Source organism: Sphaeramia orbicularis, chromosome 21 (assembly GCF_902148855.1).
Source record: "Sphaeramia orbicularis chromosome 21, fSphaOr1.1, whole genome shotgun sequence".
In the NCBI taxonomy this organism is placed as follows: domain Eukaryota; kingdom Metazoa; phylum Chordata; class Actinopteri; order Kurtiformes; family Apogonidae; genus Sphaeramia; species Sphaeramia orbicularis.
Window position 1 is genome coordinate 32,998,833 of NC_043977.1, and position 24,514 is coordinate 33,023,346.

Sequence of the window (24,514 nt, forward strand, 5' to 3'; positions counted from 1 at the left end):
TGAATTAAATTTGGTGTGGTAGATCTTAAGTTATGTTGCCATTAATTTGTTCGCTGGATTGTGTTTAAATGTGTCTGGGAAATATTCAAGGTGCAAAAAAGTAAAACTAGTCTGCTTGGTCCAACCCGACAATTTATATTGAAATTAAGAACCAATTATCGCTAACTTTGCAGCCCAGGCATTGGAGTAAATAAATACATTTTCCTAAATTCTAGGAATCACAAATTTTTTGCCAGTATGGCTGTGAAATGGGCATTAAATTCTGTTCTAAGTAGTCTTAAAAATGTCTTAAAAATATCTTAAATTGAACTTGTAGAAACCTGAAGCAACCCTGCTACAACTGATGCATTTCAGCCAAACTAAATAAATGTGGTCACTTCCATAGGGCACACCTGTTATGCCATGCTAACATGTGATTTGTTCAGCTTAAACTGAATAGGATGGTGCAAAAATGAGTCTTAAATCTAGAAGTGAGAACATTTTGAACTTCTTAATTCCCTCATTGCAAAATCAGCTGCTTGCTTATTTTAGAAGCTTTAAATATGCTTTGTACTTAACATTTTAATGTTTTGTCCTACAACATAAAAGTCCACATAAAAGTAATTATCCTGTACAACTTAAATTTGCTCTTAAAAAGCCATATTATCACACATAGCTAAATGAGATTTATGTTGAGACTAGTTTTTGGAGAAGACATAAGTGTGTGGAATCAAATCATGCTTAATGGCGGTGATGCTGAACCAATGCAACTGATGTATAGTTTGTTTATAGTTTAAGGTCAGTGTTTTTACATTTATTAAAATGATTTTGCTGAACAAAACATATAAGTGTCATAAACATTTGTTTAGAGCTTATTCATCACATATATGTAAATTTAAAAAGTCAATGGAAAATCTCTTTGGCTGTTAATGGAGGAAACCAGGGCGATGCAGTTAGCCAACAAAGATGTAAAAAAATCAAGATATGGACGTCATGAATAACCTGTGAACATTGTGGATTATTGGTCACTTTGAGTAGATGAATGTGTTAAAAGCAGTCTGCATTTTTAATCCTTTTTTTTTTACTTTGCATATCGTTTTATCACATTATTAAATGACATTTACTGTATGACCAGAAAAATGTTTCAAATTCTGTTATGATTTTTATTAGTTAGTTATCAACAAACTGAGTTTATAGCGTGAAACCAATTCAACTACATTTAAAAAAAACTGTATTTTTCTGCCATTATCGTTTAGAACATGCTATTAGTTCATGCCAAATAAATGTGGAAAATAACATGATAAGGTACTTTTATGCACAGAGGTATCTGTGCAGCTGTCTACAGAGAGGACTGGTACTTTACTAAACTAAAGAAATTTGAGTATATTGACCAATACCTAATAACTCAGCGTTTACCTGTATCATGAAGTAGGTCCTCTTGTTGTATGTCTAAAACACAATTTCCATTTTAAAATCTATCTCATGATTTTGTTTTGAAGCCTCCTCTGTACCTTTTGAGTTGGTCATAGATCACAAAACATTGTACATATTTTTTCAAACCTTGTCTTAAACCACAGTTTTTTGGGTTTGTAAATCTTTGCTTTAAGCCGTAGTCTGATGGAGTTGTAATGGTTCAGTGTGTAAAATTCTGTAAGTAATTATTTATATAAATACATAGTGCTTTAGATAACACACACCACACACAAGAAAATGAATTAATTCTCAATTTTGTTAAATTCAAGACGTATATAAATACAGTATAAAATGCAGAAATAAAAAGGCAACACACAAACATAGTCAAATCATGGTGATTTACAGATATATTCATTATTATTATATGTTACCCCTCTATCCCGAACTAAATTAAAAAATGATTCGGTTTCCTGGTGTGTCCACACATACCACCCCATGTTTCTTTCGAAACACTTCTTCACTAGTTGTAACATCTGTCAACATCCTTTTTTTATTCATGTGACTCAAGTTGTGGATAAAGGTCTTGCAGTTTTGCGTGACAAACTAATTGCGTTACACCCGAAAAACCACCTTTTGCCTGCGCAAAAAACTTTTCATCAAAAAACGAGAGTTTTGGCAAAATTGTAATTTTTTCCATTACGCAAATTTTTTATGCGCAAGTTGTATTCGTGCAATTTGAGGCTCAATGGAAATGTGACTAGTGAATTCTCAAAGTTTTAGTTGTCTCCATTGGGTAGGACGAGGCTAGGGATGTTCAGTTGCAATCACCCACTTCACCACTAGATGTCACTAAATTTTACACACTGAATCTTTAAAGTGGTACCTCATCTATATCTGAGGGAGATTTAGCACAGGGGTGTCAAACTCATTTTCTTTCAGGGGCCACATTCAGCCCGATTTGATCTAAAGTGGGCCGGACCAGTAAAATAATAGCATAATAACCTACAAATAATGACAACTCCAAATTTTTGTCTTTGTTGTAGTGCAAAAAAACCCATTAAATTATGAAAATACTTACTTTTATAAACTTCTCAAACAAAAAAAGATGTGAATAACATGAGAAAACTGAAATTTGTCAAGAAAAATAAGTGCAATTTTAATAATATTCTGCCTCAACTTATCATTTCTACATGTGCATTATGGAACCAAACTACAAAGCCACTAAGCACTTAGTAACAGGCACAAAATTGTTCAAATTGTGCTTAATTTTCTTTAGACATTTCAGGTTGTTCATATTTGTTCAGGTTATTCACATTTTATTGTTACAGGATAGTTTGTAAATGTAAATATTTTCATAATTCAATGTTATTTTTTGCACTAAAACAAATATAAAAATTTGAAGTTGTCATTATTTATAGGCAAAATGTAATATTTTTTTTTCGCATCAAACCGAGGAGAAAATATGAAGTCATTCTTTTTTGTCGGTTATTCTGCTGTTATTATTTTACTGTAGATCATATTGGTCTGTATTGCCGTGTTTCCACTACATGGGACCAGCTCGACTCGGCTCAGCTCGGCCTGACTCGGTATTCCTGGAGACCGTTTCCATCACAAGATGCTACCAACTTTAGAGTACCTGGTTGTCATAGCGATGCGGCGCATTACTTCCGTGTCGTCTGCTCAGAGAGTTGCTGATAAACTCGCTCATTGCGTGTTGTCTCGTCTTAATTTTTACGTTGGCCACCAAAGACTGAATCTCCTCGACCGACCATGGTGTTGTTTTGGGCTGTTATCATGTACTGTATGTACCGCTATATTTACTGTCCACTTCCACATCTGTTTTTTGTAAAACGGCGGATCACAGAGACAACTCTCTGACCAGTCAGTGTTCTGCAATGTTTACACATCACGTTTTAGTATCTGGTCCCGAGTCCTGGAACCTTGGCGGAGGTGATACCAAAAAAGTAGTTCCGGGTACCAGATTTCAGGTCCTTTTTCATAATGGAAACACAAAAAGGCAGAGTTGAGTCGAGCTGATACCACGCAGTGGAAACGGGACATATGTGGAACCGGTGTTCTGTCGAGTTGAGCTGCTCCGTCGAAGTAAGCTACCAGTAGCTTATATTGACAGCGACGTCTATCAATTGATGCTACCCTGTCAAAACATGCTATCTTATGTTTCGACACGCCTGTTTGAAAATGAAATCATGCTTCGACTGTAGAAAAACACTATTATTTACTTATTCATCTGAATATGGGTAGAGGAAGCTCATTTCGACAGGCTTATAACTTCTATCAAATAAAGCTCCTACTATAGAAACACCATTATTTGCGTTATTACCATCTCACTTCAATATTCTACGTCTATCCTTCGTTCACATGTAATTGCTTATAGGAATTGTTAACATAGATGTAGTCAGTTAAATGGTAGGCTACCATCATTGGTGTCTGTTGAACTAACTTAAACAATAATCTAAATGCCGTTAACACCCACCCACTTAATGCTATATCATACAATGAGAACTTCCTTACACTATTATCATCTAACGTCAATATTCTACGTCTGTCTTTCGTGCACATAATTGCTTCCATGCTTACTGCTCAAAAGGCACTATGAAAGAAACAGACTTGCAAAATATGACTCACTTCTGCCTGGGGTAGCACAAATCGATGGGCATTTAACACTTAGGGGCATGCGCATGCTCAGTAGCGCTAGGTAGCTCAACTCGACAGGTAGGGTGGCTCGACAGGACACCGGAACTAAAATGAGTTCCACAGCCTTGACTGTGGAATTTCTGCACTTTGCAAATTCATCCCAGGGGCCGGATTGGAACCTTTGGCGGGCCACATTTGGCCCCCGGGCCGCATGTTTGACACCCCTGATTTAGCATCAAGATGTATCACTTTAATCTGGAAAACTTGTTGTATGTTTGTTTTTACTTGGTATTTTTAGGTTGATTTATTTGTTTTGTTGTTTTTTATATTGGTGTGAGCAAAATGAATGTAGATTCTGCGTTTTTCTACAACTAAATCAAATCAAATTCAATAAAGAAACTGTGGGAAAAGTTGCCATCTTTGTGGTAATTCCTCAAACCTTTCCTGACCCCATTTTATCAGTCAGCCTCCCCCCTCCCTGCCTCCACAACACACCCAGCAGACTTTTCTACTCCGGCCTGTGCGTATGCAACTACACCAGCTCTGCAAAATAAAATCACCAAACACTAAAACTTCAACTCCTCTGACTGTCCTTTTGCTTTTTGCAGACATAGCAGTGACTCAGGATTGACGTCGGTGTTTTTTTTTTCGAGCCGTGCGTCGTGTTTGCGCATAATCTCACCTCTGCGTAAAATGGTACGGTCCCGTTAGACGCAGACTCTGGGTCCTGTTCGCAGCCGCAGCAGACGCCCGCAGCGGACAACGACATGACGATCATGCGGATAAACTGCACCTTGCACTAAAACGGACTATAGAATGAACTTTTACCGGCTGGTTATTTTACTGGGAGCAACAGGTTGGTCTTATTTCCATCACTAAAGTACGGTTTTCTTTGTCTCAACACCGCAACAGGTTGATTTAATCCCAACCAACTCAGGCTTCAGTCTTAAAATTAAATCAGGTCCTTTTTTGTCGCTATAATTTATGTGGATGTTGGTGGATCGTCCTATTTTTAACAAATTAATAACAGAAGGTTGTATAGAGGCAACTTTATTAATCTGTAAAGGATTTACATTGTAGACTGTGCTGAGTGTTATAATTATAAATATCACTTAACTCCATTCAAAGTGTATGGCTATGCTTTTTATGAACTAAATAATAATCAAATAGTCAGTTTTGTACTTTAAAACACTTACATGAATTTCATTTAAGACTATTAATATAGTAGCACATTCCTTAGCCTTATGCAGCCCTTTACACAAATGTTCCCCAGTGTTAAGTTTTATTAGACTTATGTGAAATCCCTTATCAAACATGCAGACTATTCATTGTTATCTGTGTTTTTTCTTCAGATAATGACTCAATGTGCAGGAATGCATGACAAAGTAAAGGCAGGAAATGTGACAGCTTCAGAGAGGAAAGGTCTAACTGTTACAGGAAGCATGCAGGGTCCAGCAGCAGAGCTTTGACCTGGAATATGTTTGCCATCACACCGGTTAAAGCCTAATCTAATGCTGAAATGAGGCCCTGAGTGTATGTGTGCATGTGTGTGTGTGTGCAGGTGGAGTTGCAGACTGTCTACTGTCTGTCCCACCTGGTCATTATCCTACAGTGAGTAACACCTGAGCCATAACATCATGTACACAGTGGTTTACAGTCTCTTTGACACTTGCTGCTGATGCATACAGAGCTCTTTGAGTTTGTTTCTCTCACCTTAAACTAATGGCATTCATCAAGTAACGGTTTGGTTTAAATCTCTAGCAGTTTATTGGTCTGCTCTGGCCCAGCTGGACTAGGCCTTATACTCCCATTGGTTGGGAGTTTGTGACCTCCTCCTTCTCCTCCTCCTCCCCCACTCTTGTCTTCATTCCTCAAGTGGGACAGAGGGGGGAGATTTTCAGCACAGCCCCAACAATGGCCCGGTCCATGAAAAACACAACAAAAGGAAGACAGAGCTCTTTTCGTGGGAGGAATTTAGAACCTTAGTCACTCCTCCTCAGTTCTGTCGTCCGGTAAAAATCATTTGGTTTAATCATCACCACCAAGGTTAGAAAAATGCAGTCATTGTGCATATGGGAGGAGGATTAAACCTGATGATTCATGTCTGACCGGGCTAAGACACTGATTAAAATGATGACACTTGTTGGTCCTTGATTTGTCTGTTATGTAGTGGAAGAAGTATTAGTATGACGTATTAAATAGAAAAATGTGAGTATTATCAGGAAAATAAGTTTAAGTATGCATTGTACAGTTAAATGACTGGTTAAAACACTGACTATACAGTGTTTTAGTTATATTTATGATGTACTTGGGTTCCTATTACTGCTGAATGTTGCATTTTACTTCTGATGTTTAAGGCTGAGCTCACTTGAACCCATTTATTTATGTACTGTTGGGTAGTTTAAGCTACAGGAATGTGTTATATTCTAGAAGATAGGGATGTGTTTGCAGTGTTGCTAGATTGTGAGAAAGCAGACAAGAACAAAGAGACGAGTGATAATGAGCTCAGAGAAGTAGGCTTGGTTTCAACTTTGACACAATGCATTTTCCAGCAAATCCAAGAGGGCTTTTAAATACTTTATTTAGCCTAAGAAGGAGGGGAATTATCTCAGACCATAAACAGGCACTTCATTATTCAGTTTAGTATAGGTATAGATACTTGTGTAAAAGTAATTGTACTGATTCCGCTTCTAAACCCAAGTTACAATGTAAAAATACCATGTGCTCAAAAAGTATTTCTACATTTCTAACAGCTACTGATCTTCATCTCATTCATTTCATTATTAATTCTCAGTCTCTGTTGCTATATCTGTCATGTGTAATGTGTAATTGTACTCCTTCTGATAAAGACTAATAATAATATAATAATATTAATATAATAATATCACATTAACCATACAAAATAGGGGATTATATATGTATTTTTTTATATTTAACATTTATTTTTTGCTTAAAGTCCATGGAGCTGGTTGTTAAGCCAAACAGTAGCTATTGGCCACTGCTGGAACAGGTTTTGCTGATACCAGTAGATTGTAAATGGGTCTGATCAAGCAAAAGTGAACATCAACATGAAAAAGTAAATTTGACATGAGCCATGTTTTTGCTGAAGCTGCAGCACCAGCACCTTCATTGTCCACTAGAACCAGTCTCCTGAAGCTGACCGCTGGAGACTTCAAAACAGTACAGGAGAAGTTCTAACCTTCTGCTAGGCTGCATTAAAATGACAAAAAGACATGCAAAAGACTGTCTGTTACTTTAAGAAATTAAAATTCTGAATGATGAAGTTTGTGAATTCATACACTGGTCACATTTAAAAAGACTATCTGTGAACTGTTATTGAGAAATTACTCCTTTTTTTGTAATTTACCTACATCAGTATGGACCACCACAAGTTGTAAATAACTCTGGGTCAGTATTAAATACATTAAATAAAGCATTGTGTTTATATCTGGCTTGTTTTAAAAATAAGTCAACATTTTGGGTGATGCATACGATGGTAAAGAGTCGTCAGTGTGTTACTATGGCAACCTGTCCACATGTTACCACATTCTCATGTCAATAAAACAGAGACCTTTCAATATTTTACTCCAAAATTTATTGTCATCATAGTTAGGGCTGTGTATTGGCAAGAATCTGGCAATACGATACAAATCACAATACTAGGGTCACGATCTATTATATCACGATATATCATGATACTGTTAAAAAGGTAATATTTTGTTGGTTTCTTTTTTTTAAAAAATGATTATTTCCTGGAATAATTGAATTACACCAGAAATATGCACACATACTAACCACATTTTTATTTGGTCACAACAGGATCTGATGCTATATCACAAAATGTTCCTGTGTTTAAATTTAAATTATGTTTTACAGACATTGCAGTTTAAGATCCTGTTCAAATGGGCTTTTAAGATGCTTCAAATAACCATTATTTAATAAAATAGTGTTAAATAATAATAAATAAGATATAAACAATGAAGAAAAACAAAAAAACAAAAATGAACCTCCACCATATCTGCATTTGAATAAATACCTAAAAATATTGATACAGTACTTTTTAATATCAATGCAATATTGTGAATTGAAATATTGCGATATATATTGCAGAACTGATGTTTTCTAACACCCCTAATTATAGTTGAACATTATATCTAAAAGCTTTTGTCCTACCTGACATCAATTTCTGTCAAGAATCGCATGTTTTGAGTGTTTGCGTAAAGCTTAAAAAACTGATGTCCGTTTCAAGTTCACATGTTACTGAGCAGCAATTTGACATTTTTCACCTAAAAACTTTTTCTTCCCAAATTTTGTTAAATATAATGTTAAAGTGTTCATAAATACCTACTCAAATATGTATAATACATGCATATAAGTTACTCTGCTTACATGACAGAGACTGTTGAACGCCAAATGTGTCCACGTGTTACCGCTTGATTGGACCCAAATGCATCCTATCAGCCAAACCGATTAATCAGTTTGTTTCTGCTTTAGTTAGTTAACACATCATGAACAGATCTGGAGATACAGATTTTCAGTTTTCATGATGGGGGTGGAAAATCTGAAAGCGGTGTAGTAAAAAGTATTTGCCTCTGAGATGTAGTAAAAGAATAAAATAGCATAAAATAGAAATACTTAAGTAAAGTATAAGTACCTCAAATGTATTTAATAGTGATGGAACTTTTGACTCTTTGAAGTGAGCCATTCAATCAGGAGCCGTTCACTGAAAAGAGCCGTTTAAAAGACTGGCTCTTTATGTTTTTTGCTTTATTTTGAAAAACCAATGTTTTAATGACTAAATAGGCTACATGTGATGATTGACATTACATTTTAAAGGTGTTTAATTGGCGCAGCAGTAAATATTATCGTACCGTAAAGAAGAATAGTTAGTTAAAATGTGTGGGCTAAATACATGACATGAGAGATGACATTAGGCAAATGCTGGAATTTGGCCAAAAACATCACAGTACATTATGTGGACTAGTCTGTAGCCTAAAAATGAAGAAGAAAATAAAACATTTTCTTATGAAATAACATTTTATTCTCCTCAAAACAAGAACAATAAATGTGTGTAAACATATGGAAAAAAATGCACAAAACACAACAGTGATTAATCACTGCAATTACAGTACTTAAATACCTAAAAAACTGTAGTGCAAATAAAATACTTCAAGTAACATTGCAAAATACCTGGTATCTCTAATGTAAATATCAAAATGATACCACATCAGGAGTTCTCTCACTTCTTCTCTGTATATAAAGCCAATGCCTCCCCAGTGACACTAAACTGACAGGCGATTGGACATTCCCTTCTTAAAAAAAAAAAAAAATTTTTAAACGAACGGCTCTTTACAAAGACTCGGTTCCCATCGTTCGTTTCAAAGAGCTGTTCAAAAGATTCGATTTGTTCGTGAACGTCACATCACTAGTATTTAAGTATATTTCTTGAATTGAAAGTGTGTTCCACCGCTGAGAACACATCAGTCAGACCATAAGGATGACTAAAGAAACTAAGAAGAGCATCTGTTCAGATAAATGCGATAAGTAAAGTATGCTCCTCATACTGGTCCTAAAGAGAGGCAGGCTGGTGGGTTTGCTTTTGTTTTGATTTCCTGTCTTCTGGAAACTGTTTAGAACAAGTTCCTGCCCCACCTAAACCTAATATAACAAGAGAAATCACCCACGAATGTCCACCCCCCCCCCCCCCCCCCACACACACACACACACACACACACACACACACCACCACCACCCTGCCTTTCCACAGCCTCCCCCTAAACACGCATAGGAATTTAACCTTCCTGACCCTGGTACCGAGCAGGGGAGGAACCCCCCGCACACCTAATCTCTGGCTCCTGTTTTAATATGACGCAAAGTATCTCCCAGGTGTAGCCCCCACACTCATGAATCATCTGCACACAAAGAGGAGAAGCAGCTGTCGTCTGCCTCCTTTTCCTGTCTTAAGACTGTTTTTATCCACATACAGTTCTTTACTGCACATAGTTACAGTAGGTTTCATATGGTGTAATAAGGCAGCTCTAGGATAATTTATATAAATTAGAGTAGACCGGCAATTCATGTTAGTCATCACCTATTTAAAACAGTTAATTATAAACATTAAGACAGCAGGAGTTACTACAGGATTATTGTAATATAGTGTATTTGTTTTAGTGTGAATGCCCCTGTAATAAACTGAAACTGAATATCTACATGAACAATAGGTAGATTAACCAGAAGGCTGTTTTGAAAATAAGTAAATTACTGTATTTTATGGCACTTATTACAGTTATTCTTTACTTGATCATCTACTCCACTACATCTCAGAGGAGAATATTAACCCATAAAGACCCAAACATTCACCAGCGACCAGAACCATCAACTGATCTAAATTGTTTAATACCTGTTGATCCACTAGTCCTATCAATACATGGAAATAACTGGTGTAAAATGCAGTTTATCATCATTTCATGGTCATCAGATATGACCCATTTGGGCGTTCAGGCTCTGTAATGAATGTGGACACACCGCCATCTTCTGCAGCATTGATTCACCAGTAAAACCCATGGAGTTGGATCAATGACAGTGGATGGAGACACTTGTTTTTACATTCAGTTAATGACAGATTTACTGAAAAAAAAATCACTTTTTCTTCAGTTTTTCTCTATTTTAATGTAATAACCTTTGAATTTAGTCTGAGTTTTTATGAACATCTACATGATCAGTGAATTAACAGAAAAATACATGATTTATGCTGAAAAATGCAAAACACAGAGGATAATATTATAATAAATGGTGATAAATCACTTAAAAAATGGTTAAATATAAAGGAAAATTCATTTGGGAGCTGCCACAAATGTAGCACTGGGTCTTTATGGGTTAAACTTTTTACTCTACTACATCTTTTGACAGCTTTTAGTACTTTTCAGATGAAGATTTGACACAGTGGATAATATAATAAGCTAAATGTACAATACGTGGCTACATATGTAACCAGCAGTTTCCAACCTTTTTGATTCTAAGGTCTTAGTAAAAACAGTGTAGTTTCACATTTTGGATGAGTTATTGCATCTCCACTAATAAATGATTTTTATCAGAAACTTCTCAGAGGATTTAATTTCAGTAAATGTTCATATCATCCAATATCTAGGAGGTTTATGTATCAGAAGTTTATTTTTGTGCCATGAACTTTCAGATTTATGTTTCCTGTGTCTCTGTTCATAAAACAATGTAAAGTAGCTCCACCATCAGCAGAACAACAATAACATGCTGCCACAACAACAATGATGCCATTTATAATAATACATCCATCAGAGGAACCAAACTAGTACTTTTGTTCACTCCTTCAGCTACACTCTGTTGTTAATTCTCATGTAGTTATACTGAATCAGAATGTTTCATGCATGACTTTTACTTATAGTGCTTTTTCCTTTGCTGTATTTGTACTTTTATTGAAGTAAAGATCTAAATACTTCTGAATACAACTACTAGAAGAGTACTCACAGTTCAGTCGTCCACTACTCATTCTACAATATTATTGAATGACTAAGAAAACACAGATTATGACCAATGTTTTCCTCCATTTTGTGACTTACTTTAGATTAATATTACTGTCATAGCACAGGTTCTAAATTAGCTCAAGGCTCTCCAGTGTTAAAGGGGTCATATTTTGTTAAACCCACTTTTGTTAATCTTTCTTACATTTATTTGTGTATTTGGACCCTAATAGTTCAAAAAGTTTGAATGTGAACCCTCCAGGTGCTGCAAAGCTATTTTTATTTTCATTTTGGCAAAAATTGAGTGGATTTCTACAACCTGTTTGAATTCCTTCTTAATTTGTTGTGTCTATAACTATAACAACATTTGCACATACAGGATAAGGTTAAGACTTCAAGCGAACATTTCTCCGAGTACGACATAATTGTTTGTCAACAGCAGTGGTTGTAGTCCATACTGAAAATATGTCCAAACTTCAAGCCTAAAATGTTCAGTTGTTGGTTGTATTAATGAACACAAATGGCTGAACAGGACAGAAAGCATGGTTAACAACCTGGAGGGGGTGGTGCATTTGCATTTAAATGGCCAGCGCTCAGAACGACCTTTCTGGTGTCATTACTCAGAAATTGGGTTGAAGATGGACCTGTGGAGTTGAATTAATGAAGAATTCAGACCCAAGCATAGCAGTTTACAGTTTATGTAGACCACAGGGAAACGTTTTAAAATGCATAATTACATTTTTTAAAAAGCCAAATATCACTCCTTTAAAGAAACTTAACAGACAACAATTCTAGCCTCTACCTCTTCATATAGATCTGCTCCATACAGTAGGCTGTTCATGTTTATCCCATGTCCTACCCTTCCACCAGGTGTCATTAAGTCTATGCAGTAGTTTAAAATCCAGGTGACAGACGAGTGTGACTGATTATAACTAATTATAATTAAAATCTTTGCTATAGGACTTTGTTACCTCCGCCAAGGAGGTTATGTTTTTGCTGGAATTGGTTTGTCTGTTTGTCTGTCCGTGTGCAAGATAACTCAAAAACTTAAGGATGGATTTGGATGAAAATTTCAGGAAATGTTGATACTGGCACAAGGAATAAATGATAAATTTTGGTGGTGATCGGGGGGGACACATTTGCCTTGGTGGAGGTCTTTTCTAGTTATACTTGCAACCTTCTAGAGCTGGGAGATATGGTCAAAAAATTTAGTCTAGATTTTTTTCAGTGTCAAGGACTATTTTGATCATTTGTTTCCTGGCTACATGAACAGAGGACAAAGCTTGTTGCAAAACTTCTCTTTCCACATGCACACTTTCTAGATGCAAACATGAAAGAGATTTTTGTTGAGCAAGAAATGTCTCCAGAGGAATTATCTCCATTTTGCGATTTTGGCCTTTTCATGATTTTCAGAAAACAAAACCCAGATTAATCAGATTAATTGATTGTTTATATTGCCTGGACTTACTTCCTTCTGACATTGTAGCCACAAATAATTAATAATTTCAAGAATCAACAGTTAATAATTAGTGCTGGACACTTTGTGATGAGGCTGTATTTTACTCGTTTACTTTTGAGTAGGTGAACTGGAAGTCATGTCAGACTAATCTTGACATGTCCAGTCAAATCCTGTGTTGACAATACATTAGGTTTATTTTTTTTGCCATAAACCATTTCCCTTTGTTCTCTTTGACTGTGTTTCTTGTGTGTATGTGTCTGTGTTAGTCTGTGTGTGTGATGCTGTGCATGTCATAGTCCGGGAGAAGCAGCGCTATGCCATGCTCTTCCAGTCCGTGGTCCTCCCTTGTCAGTACCAGACGGCGTCCATCCAGACCCCCGTGGTGCAATGGTGGTACAAGTCCTACTGTCGAGACCGCACACGGGAGTCCTTCACTCTTCCGGAGACTCTGGGTATGCAGGCCTCCGAGCTGGGACCGGAGTCTCACCTGGACTGCTCCGACAACAGCCGCACCATCCGGGTCGTGGCGTCTGCTCAGGGGTCGTCGCTGACGCTGGCTGAACACTACAAAGGCAGAGACATCACCATCATTAACAGTAATGTGAACATTTCTTTATGAATTTGGCTGAAAGTTCTGCTGCAGCTGTTTGACCCTCACAGACCCAAAGCAGGACTCTGGGCTGATGGAGCTTTGTGTTTCCTGTTCTGTAAATAGTCCTCCTTTGTCTTTGTCTCACAATAGAGTTTATCCTCAACACACAATCCCAATGTGCTGCTTTCACTCCTTCTCAGCGTCATTCCTTATCGAGAGGAACACCTGCCTTTTAACCACATGTGTTAGTGAAAGGCTGCACATTCAGCACCCACTGACACGATAAACCAATCTGTTTTTGTAATGATTTATTTAGGTGTCTAAACGGATTTAAGATACTTCACAAATCTTAAGTCTAGCCTCAGCTGCACTGACATGCTTATATTCAAGTGACATAATACCCATAATATAAAACCTTAACTACAGAAGGAATCTTTCAATGGTAAACACAGTTTGCATGTTTAAATATGGACCATTTTAACAAGAAGGTGCAAACTGTTGTTGCACAAACAAAAAAATTATATTGAAGACAGCAGTTAAGATTAATATAATGTGTAGAATAATAATTTTTTATACTAGATATTGATTGATAGTATATTGAAAAGGCTGATATACTGATAATATTTTGTTGCAGAAAAACACAGATAGCAAATTAAGCATCTGATCTCACCCTATCCTCCCTGCTCCCTGAAAAAAATTGACTCTGAACGTCAAATTTGCCCTTAGCCGTTGTTTTCCTTCGAAATCTGTAATTACATCAACGGAGACAAGATTTGTTGATACCATTAGTTTAGAAAACATCGTATTAGAGCCAATTATTCAGACATATTGATTCATTGATCTATCTATAATGTAGAGGATTCTTTTACATTCAAAGCTGGGTTTCCAAACCTTAACCCTCTGGATTTCATGTAAAAGACTGTTTTCATTTTCTTGAAAGTGAAATTTTCAACAATGATTTCATTTATTTCTAAACCATGAACTTTTATCTAAAAAATGTTGTCTCACATTTTCATATCACTAATAAAACAATGCGTCCATGAGATTTTATTTTGTCCATAGCCGTGTAGATTATAACAGAAGTTTATCTTGTGCTTTTACTCATTTATCTATGTCCACATGGTGAGAAAATACGTTCCATTATTTTGAAGTAAAAATCTATAAAATCTTTAACATTTCTATTAACCACTTATTACCTGTGCTCAAGAAAACATGGGTGTAATTGCAGAGAATAAAGCTTATTAAATGTGTACAACTGTTGTAGCTCTTTGTTTCAGGCTTCTACAGTGACAGAAAGATAAAGATGATTTTATGAATATGAAACTGGCTGCTATTGTAAATATTATTTGCTGTTTCGATAAGGATCTCAGTAAACATCATCTCTCATACTTAATGCTTCTTAAATTTGTGTTTTGGCTGCAGCAGTTTCCACCAATGGTAGAATGACTCATCCATATCCATGCTTCATATGCTTCACAGGCGACAAATTAGGAAGATCTCATTACAGAAATGGAATATAATATTCATAATTATGTTTTCATGAGTGTATAATCAAATGAAAATGTGAATTAATATGCTTCCATTACCTTAGAATGGGTTGTTTATATCTTGTGCCTTGTTTCATCAGTGGAAAATGTCCTTGTTCATTGTATTTGGTTGAAGGTATATCTGTCTATATGTAGGAGTATCCATTGTCATGTACTAAGATAAGATAAGATAAGATAAGATAAGATAAGATAAGATAAGATAAGACTTTATTGATCCCACCATGGGGAAATGTAACAGTATACAGCAGCAATATGCAATACACCAGTGCAAAAGAAAAGGCAGGTAGAAATAAACATTCTTGAATGTATAAAAATTTAAGTAGAAGTTTTTTAAAGTATTTACATATTTACATAGTGATATACATGTGATATGGGGGTGGTGGAGGGTTACTGTGTACTGATGTAGAGTCTGATGGCTGTTAGGAGGAATAACTTGCAGAAGCGCCCCTTCTTGTACTGGGGATGGACTGTTTGAGTTAACGAAACAGCCCTGAACAAGCACAAAAAACACTAACAAAAGACTGTGGTGTTTTTAGCATCCAGAATGGACAATCTGCAACATCATTACTAGACTTCACAAAATATCACACACTGATTCTATAGCTGTTCATGTTAGTTTGTCATTCTTGCTTCTTCCCTGTTCTAACTCAGATAGCAAAATCATTATGGTGTAAATCTGACCCAAAACTGGCATGCCATTTTGGCAAAGTTCTGGGTGGATGTATGGGCCCTAAATGGCCCAAAATAGGCAAGCCAAAATCAAACCAGAAGGAAGCCCAAATTCACCCAAAACTAATTGTGGACTTCCAAAATATAGACATAATTGTCCCAGAAAAGTCCCAAATCCCCATAATCCAGCCAAAAAGTAGCCAAAACTGACCCAAAGAGAGGCCAAAGGAGGCCAAAATTCACCCTAAATTTGTGTTGATTCTGCTTTTAAAATGAAGTGTGGTTTTCTTCTGGATAAAAATTCCTGCTCTTTGCGCAGTGTTTTGGCTTTACAGAAATATGCCAAAAACACAACCAAAAAACAGCCATAGATGGAATGAGATGTTGCCGCTCTTTAGTCAATCTTCTGTCTTGCCACAAACATGCCATACCATCCCTATACTTGATCCTGCTCTTTGCCCAGTCTTTTGGTTAACCACACATATGCCATAACTCAGTCATATATTGCTGGTGCCTCCATATCTATTATGGATAACCTTAATCATACCACAGTTAAGTCTAAAGGTTTTCATAATGCCAAAAGAAAGCCAAAAATGCCAAATGTATGCCATAATACTGCCAAAATATTTGCTATCTGGGAAGTCTCACTATTTTAATCATAAAACTGACAATGGTTCATTTAAATGTATGAATGGAACCATTAAAACCAGACCTGCTTTGTGAATATGATCATCCACATATATCACACTTTATATGATCTTCTTATCATATGTAAACCTATTTATTGTGTGTCTTCAGAGGCTGACCTGCGCATCGGGGAGCTGCAGTGGGGCGACAGTGGAGTGTATTTCTGTAAAGTCGTTATCGCTGACGATCTGGAGGGGAAAAATGAGGCCCAGCTGGAGTTACTTGTGCTTGGTACGTATACACTTCATTTCCATCAAAATAAAAACATCACACATGACTAGGGTTGTTCTTTGTTTCTTTGCTTGTTTATGTTTGTTTGCTTGAAAATGAAGCTAAATGTTGTTAGTAAAGGTTTTAGAAGTGGTCTTTTTGTGGGCTTGCGTTCCAAAGTGTCCATAGAACGGTTTCCATGGAGATGACCAAGTGGCTTCATTGTTTAGTCAGGATTTTAGTGGCAGACGTCAACTTTGCTTGGACTGTATTTGGCCACAGCTCAAACTTGCACTCATAAGATTGTATGATCTTTGTGTATGATGTTAGAGTTGTTTGGAGACTCTTTGGAGCTCATTGATGACAACACAAAGCTTCCTAAACCTGAGCTGAACCATTTTAGAGATAACGTCAGGGATTCTCTATATAGTGTCGGTGAAACTTCAGGTAACGTGTCCACTGAGAGAGAGAGATTGTGGAGCCCATTGTTGTCAGAAACGTAAGCCACTCTGTAAGCTGTTACCATGGCAACTGTTTTATTCAGAGGAGGCTGGAGCATGTTAAGGGTTTCTGGTGAAGACGTGTAGAGAAAGACGTACATGGAGGCAGAAACGTACACAAGTCTGACCCCGGACATTTAGTTATGAGCTGATGGTTTTCTTCCTTTAAGTCGAACTGACTTGTGCCTGTTGGAGTATCTGCTGAGCTCTAATCTGATTATGATCAGCTCACAGGAGAGAACAGAGGAGGAGGAGCCTTAAACTTGTCAGAATAACAAGACTTAGTTGGTTTTTAGGACGGTTCTTTTAATCCTTGCTTCGATGCTTCTTCTTAGTTCCAAAGTGTGTACTGCACTAATGGCAATAACGCCACTTTTGTCTCATATCAGTTGCTGTTTGGGTGTTAGTCCTGTTTAGCTGAGGTGTTGTTGTTGTAACACTTCCAAATGATCATATATTCACTACTTCTAAAGCATCTGGACTAGTTACAGATACAGATACAGACAAACTTCATTAACACCAAGAAGGAAATTCAACTTCCATCAATTAAAAAAGCAGAATAAAAACTAAACAATTAATCAGTGAGTTTTGTTTTTTTTTTTTCTTACAAATTATTCAGTCTATTTTCATATAACGTGAAAGCTAAATTAGCAATCTGAATATATGTATGCAGTGGTGGTGTTAGTACACTGCTGCTAAATGAATACAGAGGAAACAGTGGGGTAAAACTATTCTAAATGCAGGAAATTTCATGATTCAAGCAAAAGCCGGGATGTCTCTTCTTCTCACAAACACTTAATTTTTCTCATGCACTCCCTTCTCTGTCCTTTTTGTCTTGCTAAATATTTTCATGTACTCCTCCTGTACTCACTCTGCCTGCATCTTTCACTGCCTCCCTCCCTCTGAGGCCTGCATAGCTCCTCGGTTTTCTCAGGTTACTCTGTGTTACTGAGCTTCATGGTATGTAGATGAGTGTGCCAGGTCAGGGTAGAAAGATTACTTTTTTTTATCAGAAGGGAATGCAGTTTTTTTTTTTTCTTCTGTAGTGACGATATCCTCAGTACACTGTGTTCAGCCATCTTCACCCTGTATTCAAAAGGATCAGGCAGACAGTGGTCATTACTATAATCACCATCCTCACAGTAAACTCTGAAAATATGGGCATTAAAACCCACACTTCAGTCTCAGTCAGTTTTTTTTTTTTTACCTGTAATGTACATTTTGAGAACTGCAATGAGTATTTGCTTTATGTATTTTGCATAGTGGGCACAACAGAGGCATTGTTTTACAATAGTTGAACTTTGTGACCTTCCCAACAGACTCTTTTTGTAAGTTGTTGCCCTAGAATCATTTTGTGCCCCAGTTTCCAAAGCACTGTCTTTGTTTTCCCACGCTGCCTCTACAGACACGTCTCCATACGTGCATTTTTGTGCCTGTGCATGTGTAAAAATCCGCATTCATGTGAAGGTTTGCACCATCGGAGAGGTTACACCACATCACAGAACTGTACCACAGATGGCTTCCTGCTAAAATTAGATTCACCGTAAAATGCATTTGGCTTTTGACCTCACTTACATGATGTATGACAGGTTGGTATGTTTGAAAAAGCTTCCAAGAAAATTTATGGCCTCATAATTTATTGGCATGACCTTTGAGCACCAAAACCTACCTGTATGATTCATGTTGTAATAAAACTACAGCAACTCTGTGAATGTAATGCCTGATAGTATTACCATGCTGACAAGACGAGGCTAAAGAGCTGTAGAGGAACTGTATCTGCAACTCATTTGGTTGAACAGTATTCAGTAGTTAGCATCCATAATGAGGGTTTCATTATCATTGCAAGGCTTTGATGCAGTATCCAAGAGACTGTGGGCATAATTAGTGTAAACTCAAAGTGGAGATAATCAAACCTTAATTAAAACCACTTCCCCAGGTCTAGTTGTTGCATCTGGTCCTTTTTAGCAAGTACATTTTTTAAACTTTTGGGGTATTATTTATTTGTTATCTGCACCAAATTATGTACCCAAATTATGATCAAATCAAATTTTATTTTTATAGCGCCAAATCATAACAAAAGTTATCTCATGATGCTTTACATATCGAGTTGGTCAAAACTAGACTCTAAGCCAATTTACAGAAACCCAACAGAATCCTCCAGGAGCAAACACTTGTGACTGGTGACAGTGGCGAGGAAAAACTTCCCTTTAACAGCAGAAACCTGGAGCAGACCCAGACTCCTGAAGGATGGACATCTGCCTTGACCAGTTGGGGTTAAAGAGAAAGAGTAAAGGAGGAGAAAAAAAGAGTGATAGAGACAGACAGAGACTGGGGGAGAGGGGGAGAAGGGGGGAGGTAGGGGGCGAGACATGGATGCAGTTGATGCACAGATAACTGAACTAGAACATCTATGGAACTATATAATAAACACTATCATAACTGTTTGGATAAGTGAGTGATGAGGATGAAGGAGGAGAGAGGCAGGATCACAGCAGCAGGTCCAGAGATGATCCAGGGAAAACCTGTGGTGATCCTGGGAAAACCTGTGAGGCAATAAAGCACAGGGACTCCAGGGAAGCAGTCAACTCAGTAACATGTATTCAATATCATATGGCTTCATAAATTTAGTTTTTCATTGAAGGGGATGCGTAAAGGCACCTAGCCCCCCCCCCCCCCCCCACATGTAGGGGAAAAAATCAACCCTAATCAAATAACATACAGTTTTCTCAGGGGTTGATCCCCAAACCCCATGGTCACATAGCCTCACCCTCCACTGTCTTTAGCTTTTAAATATAATGATTTTGACTAGATTATTGTGTTGAATTTAATGTCAGAGGAAGCACAAATAATCAAGTATTGGAGGTGCACACTGTCATATTGTTATGCAGCAGTGGAGTGTAACTAAGTGCTTTATCAAATTTGGAAAGTATGTAAAGTAAAAGTCTGTGTTACTTACTCCTACTTTTTATGCACCACAGTACTTCTACCCCACTAGGTCAGGACAAGTAGACTTTTGGGCCTGGCCATGCGAGTAATGGAGTGAGAAAGAACTGGGAAGCAATACTAATCATTCCATATCTGTTTTTAAAAATTTATTTAGCAGCAACTTTAAATTACATTCAAAATCATTAGAGTATTTGATTATTATGAAATATAAGATTAGACACAAGCACATATTTTGAACATATTTATTTACACATTGCTATTTACATTCTGAATTTATGGTGTATACATTCATTTACAACCTTTACTGTTCTTAATTTATACTGTATTCTGTTTACATGGCAGCAAATAAATAAATTTATTAAATAAACACAGTTTTAGAAGCTAGAGTTACTTGTCTTTCATGCTGAGATATTGTTTCCCTTGGCCAGGCCCTTTTACAAATGTGGTTTTCACTCAATGGCAATGTCACAAACGAATGATGATCGAATAGAACAGGGATGTCAAACTCATTTTGGTTCAGGGGCCATATTTAGCCCAATTTGATCTCAAGCGGGCCAGACCAGTAAAATAATGACTTAATAACCTATAAATAATGACAAATCCAAGTTTTTCATGTTGTTTTAGTCTAAAAAAAACCCCAATTAAATTATGAAAATATTTACATTTTACAAAAAAGATGTGAATAATCTGAAAAAACAGAAATTTCATTTGAAAAATTAGTGCAATTTGAACAATATTATGCTTCGACTTAATATTTATGCATGTACATTTACACACAATGTTACATAAACATTTGTGAACAGGCAGAATATTGTTAAAATTTTAGAGTTTGGAACTAAAATTTGAACAATTTCTACAATATTCCATCTCTTATTATTAACACAACTACAGATCACAGTGGATCTATAAATGCACAAAACATTTAGTAACAGGCAGAATGTTGTTCAAATTACACATTTTGGGTTGTTCATCTTTGTTTTTATTTAAGTGTTTATTTGCATTTTACTGTGAAAGAATAGTTTTGTACATGTAAATATTTACACAGTGTATTTAAATTTTTTCCACATAATTTTTCACAAAGAAAATTTGTAGTTGTCATTATTTATGGAATATTGTGTTGTTATTTTTACTGTAGATCACATTGGTCTGTATGTGGAACCTGAACCAAAATGATTTGGACAATCTTGACTGTTCAGGCTCATTTTTGCACTTTCATCCCGCGGGCCGGAATGGAACCTTTGGCGAGCCAGATTTGGCCCCTGGGCCACATGTTTGACACCTGTGGTATAGAATATGATACATTGCTGTGGATTAAACTACACTTCAGTATATAAAATAGTTAAAATGAGCACAACAAGCAAAATGCATCCAAAATGTCATAACAGTGAAACACTGACAAGGACCATTTTACTGCATAAAGACGCTTTTACTTCTTTTTACTTGAGGCACATTTTTGTTATAATACTTAATGGTACAGTTGTGGCTTTTTTGGCAGTGACACAAATTTAGTCTGTCATCAATGTTATTTATTTGCCCATAAAAGTCTTACTTAAATTTAAAAAATACTTAAAGTTCTCTAATGTTTCTTAGAGTCAGTCATATGGGGAAAAAAATCTAATAAAAGACAAAATGAATCTACAGGTTTTGTGAAAACAAAATTTGAGTTGCTGCCAAAACTTATATACAGCTTCTCATTAAAAGTGTCATGTTGTCACATTGTGGTTTTAGTACTTGTACTGAAGCTGTTCTTCCATTACTGTTTATATTTTTTTCCAGTGTTTACAGGCTCCTCAGATCCTTTTTAGTGCATGAACATTAATCATCCCCCTCTGCTCTTATTTGCGTTCCATTTTCCTTTCACTGCTTCCTGCTTCCTCCGCCCACCTTCACCTGTGCTCTCCCTCTCTCTGCAGGCAGGAAAGGTGAGCAGGACGATCTCCTACCTGAGTTTGATGTGGAGATTATGCCAGGTATGGCACCTCACCTGCACTCTCTTATTGCCTGGCATGTAGCTTTCATTAACGCTTCCTGACGTTTAGCTTTCACTGACCAATCAGTACTAACAAACGCACCTTCACCAGCCTTCAACACAAGCACCGTCAGCTACAGCTACACAAAACAAATATCACTCGCCCACTGTTCTTATTCTCCTTCTCTAGATGGGAATTAAAGTCCACAGGGAATATGTGTTGACTTAATGAGTGGGCTTTGCTTTTCGCCACACCCTGAGGAAGTGTGTTGTTATGGTCTGGATGCTTCATAGATGTGATGGTGGATAAGACACAGCGCTCCCTGTTCTACAGGGTGTCCCATAAGTCTCCATACATAGGAGACATAATACATTCCATACATACATGGTTCTAACATGTATTTCTTTATATTTCTTCTTTATAGTTCTTCAGCAGTGGAGGACACACATTGAAATGTGTTCCCGTCAAAATGGCAGTCATATAGAGCATATTATATAAATAAAAATGGTTTATGTCAAGAAACGTTTATTTTTCCTATGTATGGAGACTTATGGGACACCCTGTAGTTCTCACTGATCATTAAATGAGCAACATAAAGTTTAGTTTTACTGTAGGTTGATGTAGATATGGTTATTTTGAGAAGTTGACTGTTTTTATTTGAGTGTTTTTAGTTGTTTTTAAAGACAGATTTATAGAAACTGAAAAAGATGATTAAAAAAGAAATAGGGTTAAAAAAATGCTAATTATTAAAGGTCCCATATTATACAAAATCATCTTGTTTTTGTTGAATAATATACGATTTGTTTTCTCGGTTTTGCCTGATAAAATATCCGGAAATGGTGAAAAATGTCAGTTATGAGCTTAAGTGGCGCATTTAAATGAAATATTTTTAGTTTTCCACCAGATGATTAAAGAAACCTGAAACTATACTTATTTAAGAAGATGGGTTTACAAAGTCCTATTTTTTCTTTCAAAAATACTTAAAGTGATTTATCAAAATAGTTGATGATTAATTTCATCGTAGACAACTGATGGAAGGTTGCAGCTCTATTTATGAGCCTTTTCTCTGTAAAACAGACACACACTGTGCATTACAAATGCATTAAAAGTCTTGTTTATTGTTACATTTGTACGAATCATTACAAGTGACAGGAAACATAAACAGAGCTGATTTTATCTGCAGTTTTTCTCCATTTTAGTTTGTTGCATTATTCATCATCATTTTGATTCAATTCTTGTTTGAAACTTGTCTTTTTATTTTTGTCTAATCTAGTTTCAGTTTTGCTCTTTGTTTTTTTTTTTATGTGTTACGTAACAATATAAAGGTTCAGAAGAATCGAGAAACATCAGCCGCATTTTGAAGGATAACTTATATTTCATGATAACAGCAGTCGTATATTCATAGTAATATAATGTGTAATGAAGGACAAACTTCAAAAAACAGCTAAAGTTACTATTTTATTTTTACTATTTCTACTTTACTTCTCATGTCTCATTAACCCTTTCATGCATTAGTCACTCCAGTGGACAGTTATTTTCCAGCTGTTCTCTTGTATATTCATGGGTTTTGTTGTTTTAGTTTCATATCAGCCAACACAGTGGACACTTACGCATCATCTCATACACTGACATTCATACCATTACTGTAACTTTGCTGTTCTTGATAAACCTGATCTGCAGTAACATGTTTTAGTGTAAATCAATTGTTATTTGTTAGACAAGAAGGTTTTTTTTCGCATATTATCTCCATTAAGTGAGTAATTACTAGCATTAGAATATGTTAAAATGTGAGAAGACATCAGATTAGCAGCATTAAAAATGTTTTTATTTCATTGTTTGCATATCACTTTCTGATATTGGGTTTCACACATTTCTTTTTTTCAAAAATTAAATGCATGGATATTTTTGTAACTCCATAGAAAAAAAAAAAAAAACTTGATCACATTGTTTCTTTTCATGCCTAAGGAGGAATAAAAACACTGAAGAAAAAAATCTTAACTAAGGTTCTCACAAGTCATGCATGAAAGGGTTAAAATGCAGTGATTCTTTTTTTCATCAGCTCTTTAAATGCTGAATCAGATGGATTTTATTGGAGCTGGGAGGTGATTCTGATGTTAACGGTATCTATAAATGTGTGTCTGTGTTCATGTTTCAGAGTGGGCATTTGTGGGATCTGTAGTCCTGGGCAGTGTCTTGTTCCTGGTGCTGTTGGGGATCTGCTGGTGCCAGTGCTGTCCTCATTCCTGCTGCTGCTACGTCAGCTGCTGCTGCTGTCCTAACACCTGCTGCTGCCCACGACACTGTGAGTAAAACACTACACAAGTCACCTTAAAAAGGGCTGGAGTGTAGTACTTTTACTCAAGCATACTTAAGTACAATTTGATGTGTTAGGAC

At 36.4% G+C, this 24,514-nt stretch overlaps 1 protein-coding gene across 1 annotated transcript in view; it reads left to right on the forward strand.

Annotated features, from left to right (window-relative positions):
• The first annotated feature begins 4,593 nt into the window (after window positions 1-4,593).
• The window catches only part of LOC115412391 (immunoglobulin-like domain-containing receptor 2), a 31,449-nt gene continuing 11,528 nt past the window's right edge, over window positions 4,594-24,514 (forward strand). The window contains 5 exon segments of the mRNA XM_030124906.1: window positions 4,594-4,903; window positions 13,266-13,595; window positions 16,606-16,725; window positions 22,064-22,120; window positions 24,276-24,422. Of these exon segments, the coding sequence (XP_029980766.1) occupies window positions 4,864-4,903; window positions 13,266-13,595; window positions 16,606-16,725; window positions 22,064-22,120; window positions 24,276-24,422 (694 nt within the window). The 5' untranslated portion in view covers window positions 4,594-4,863.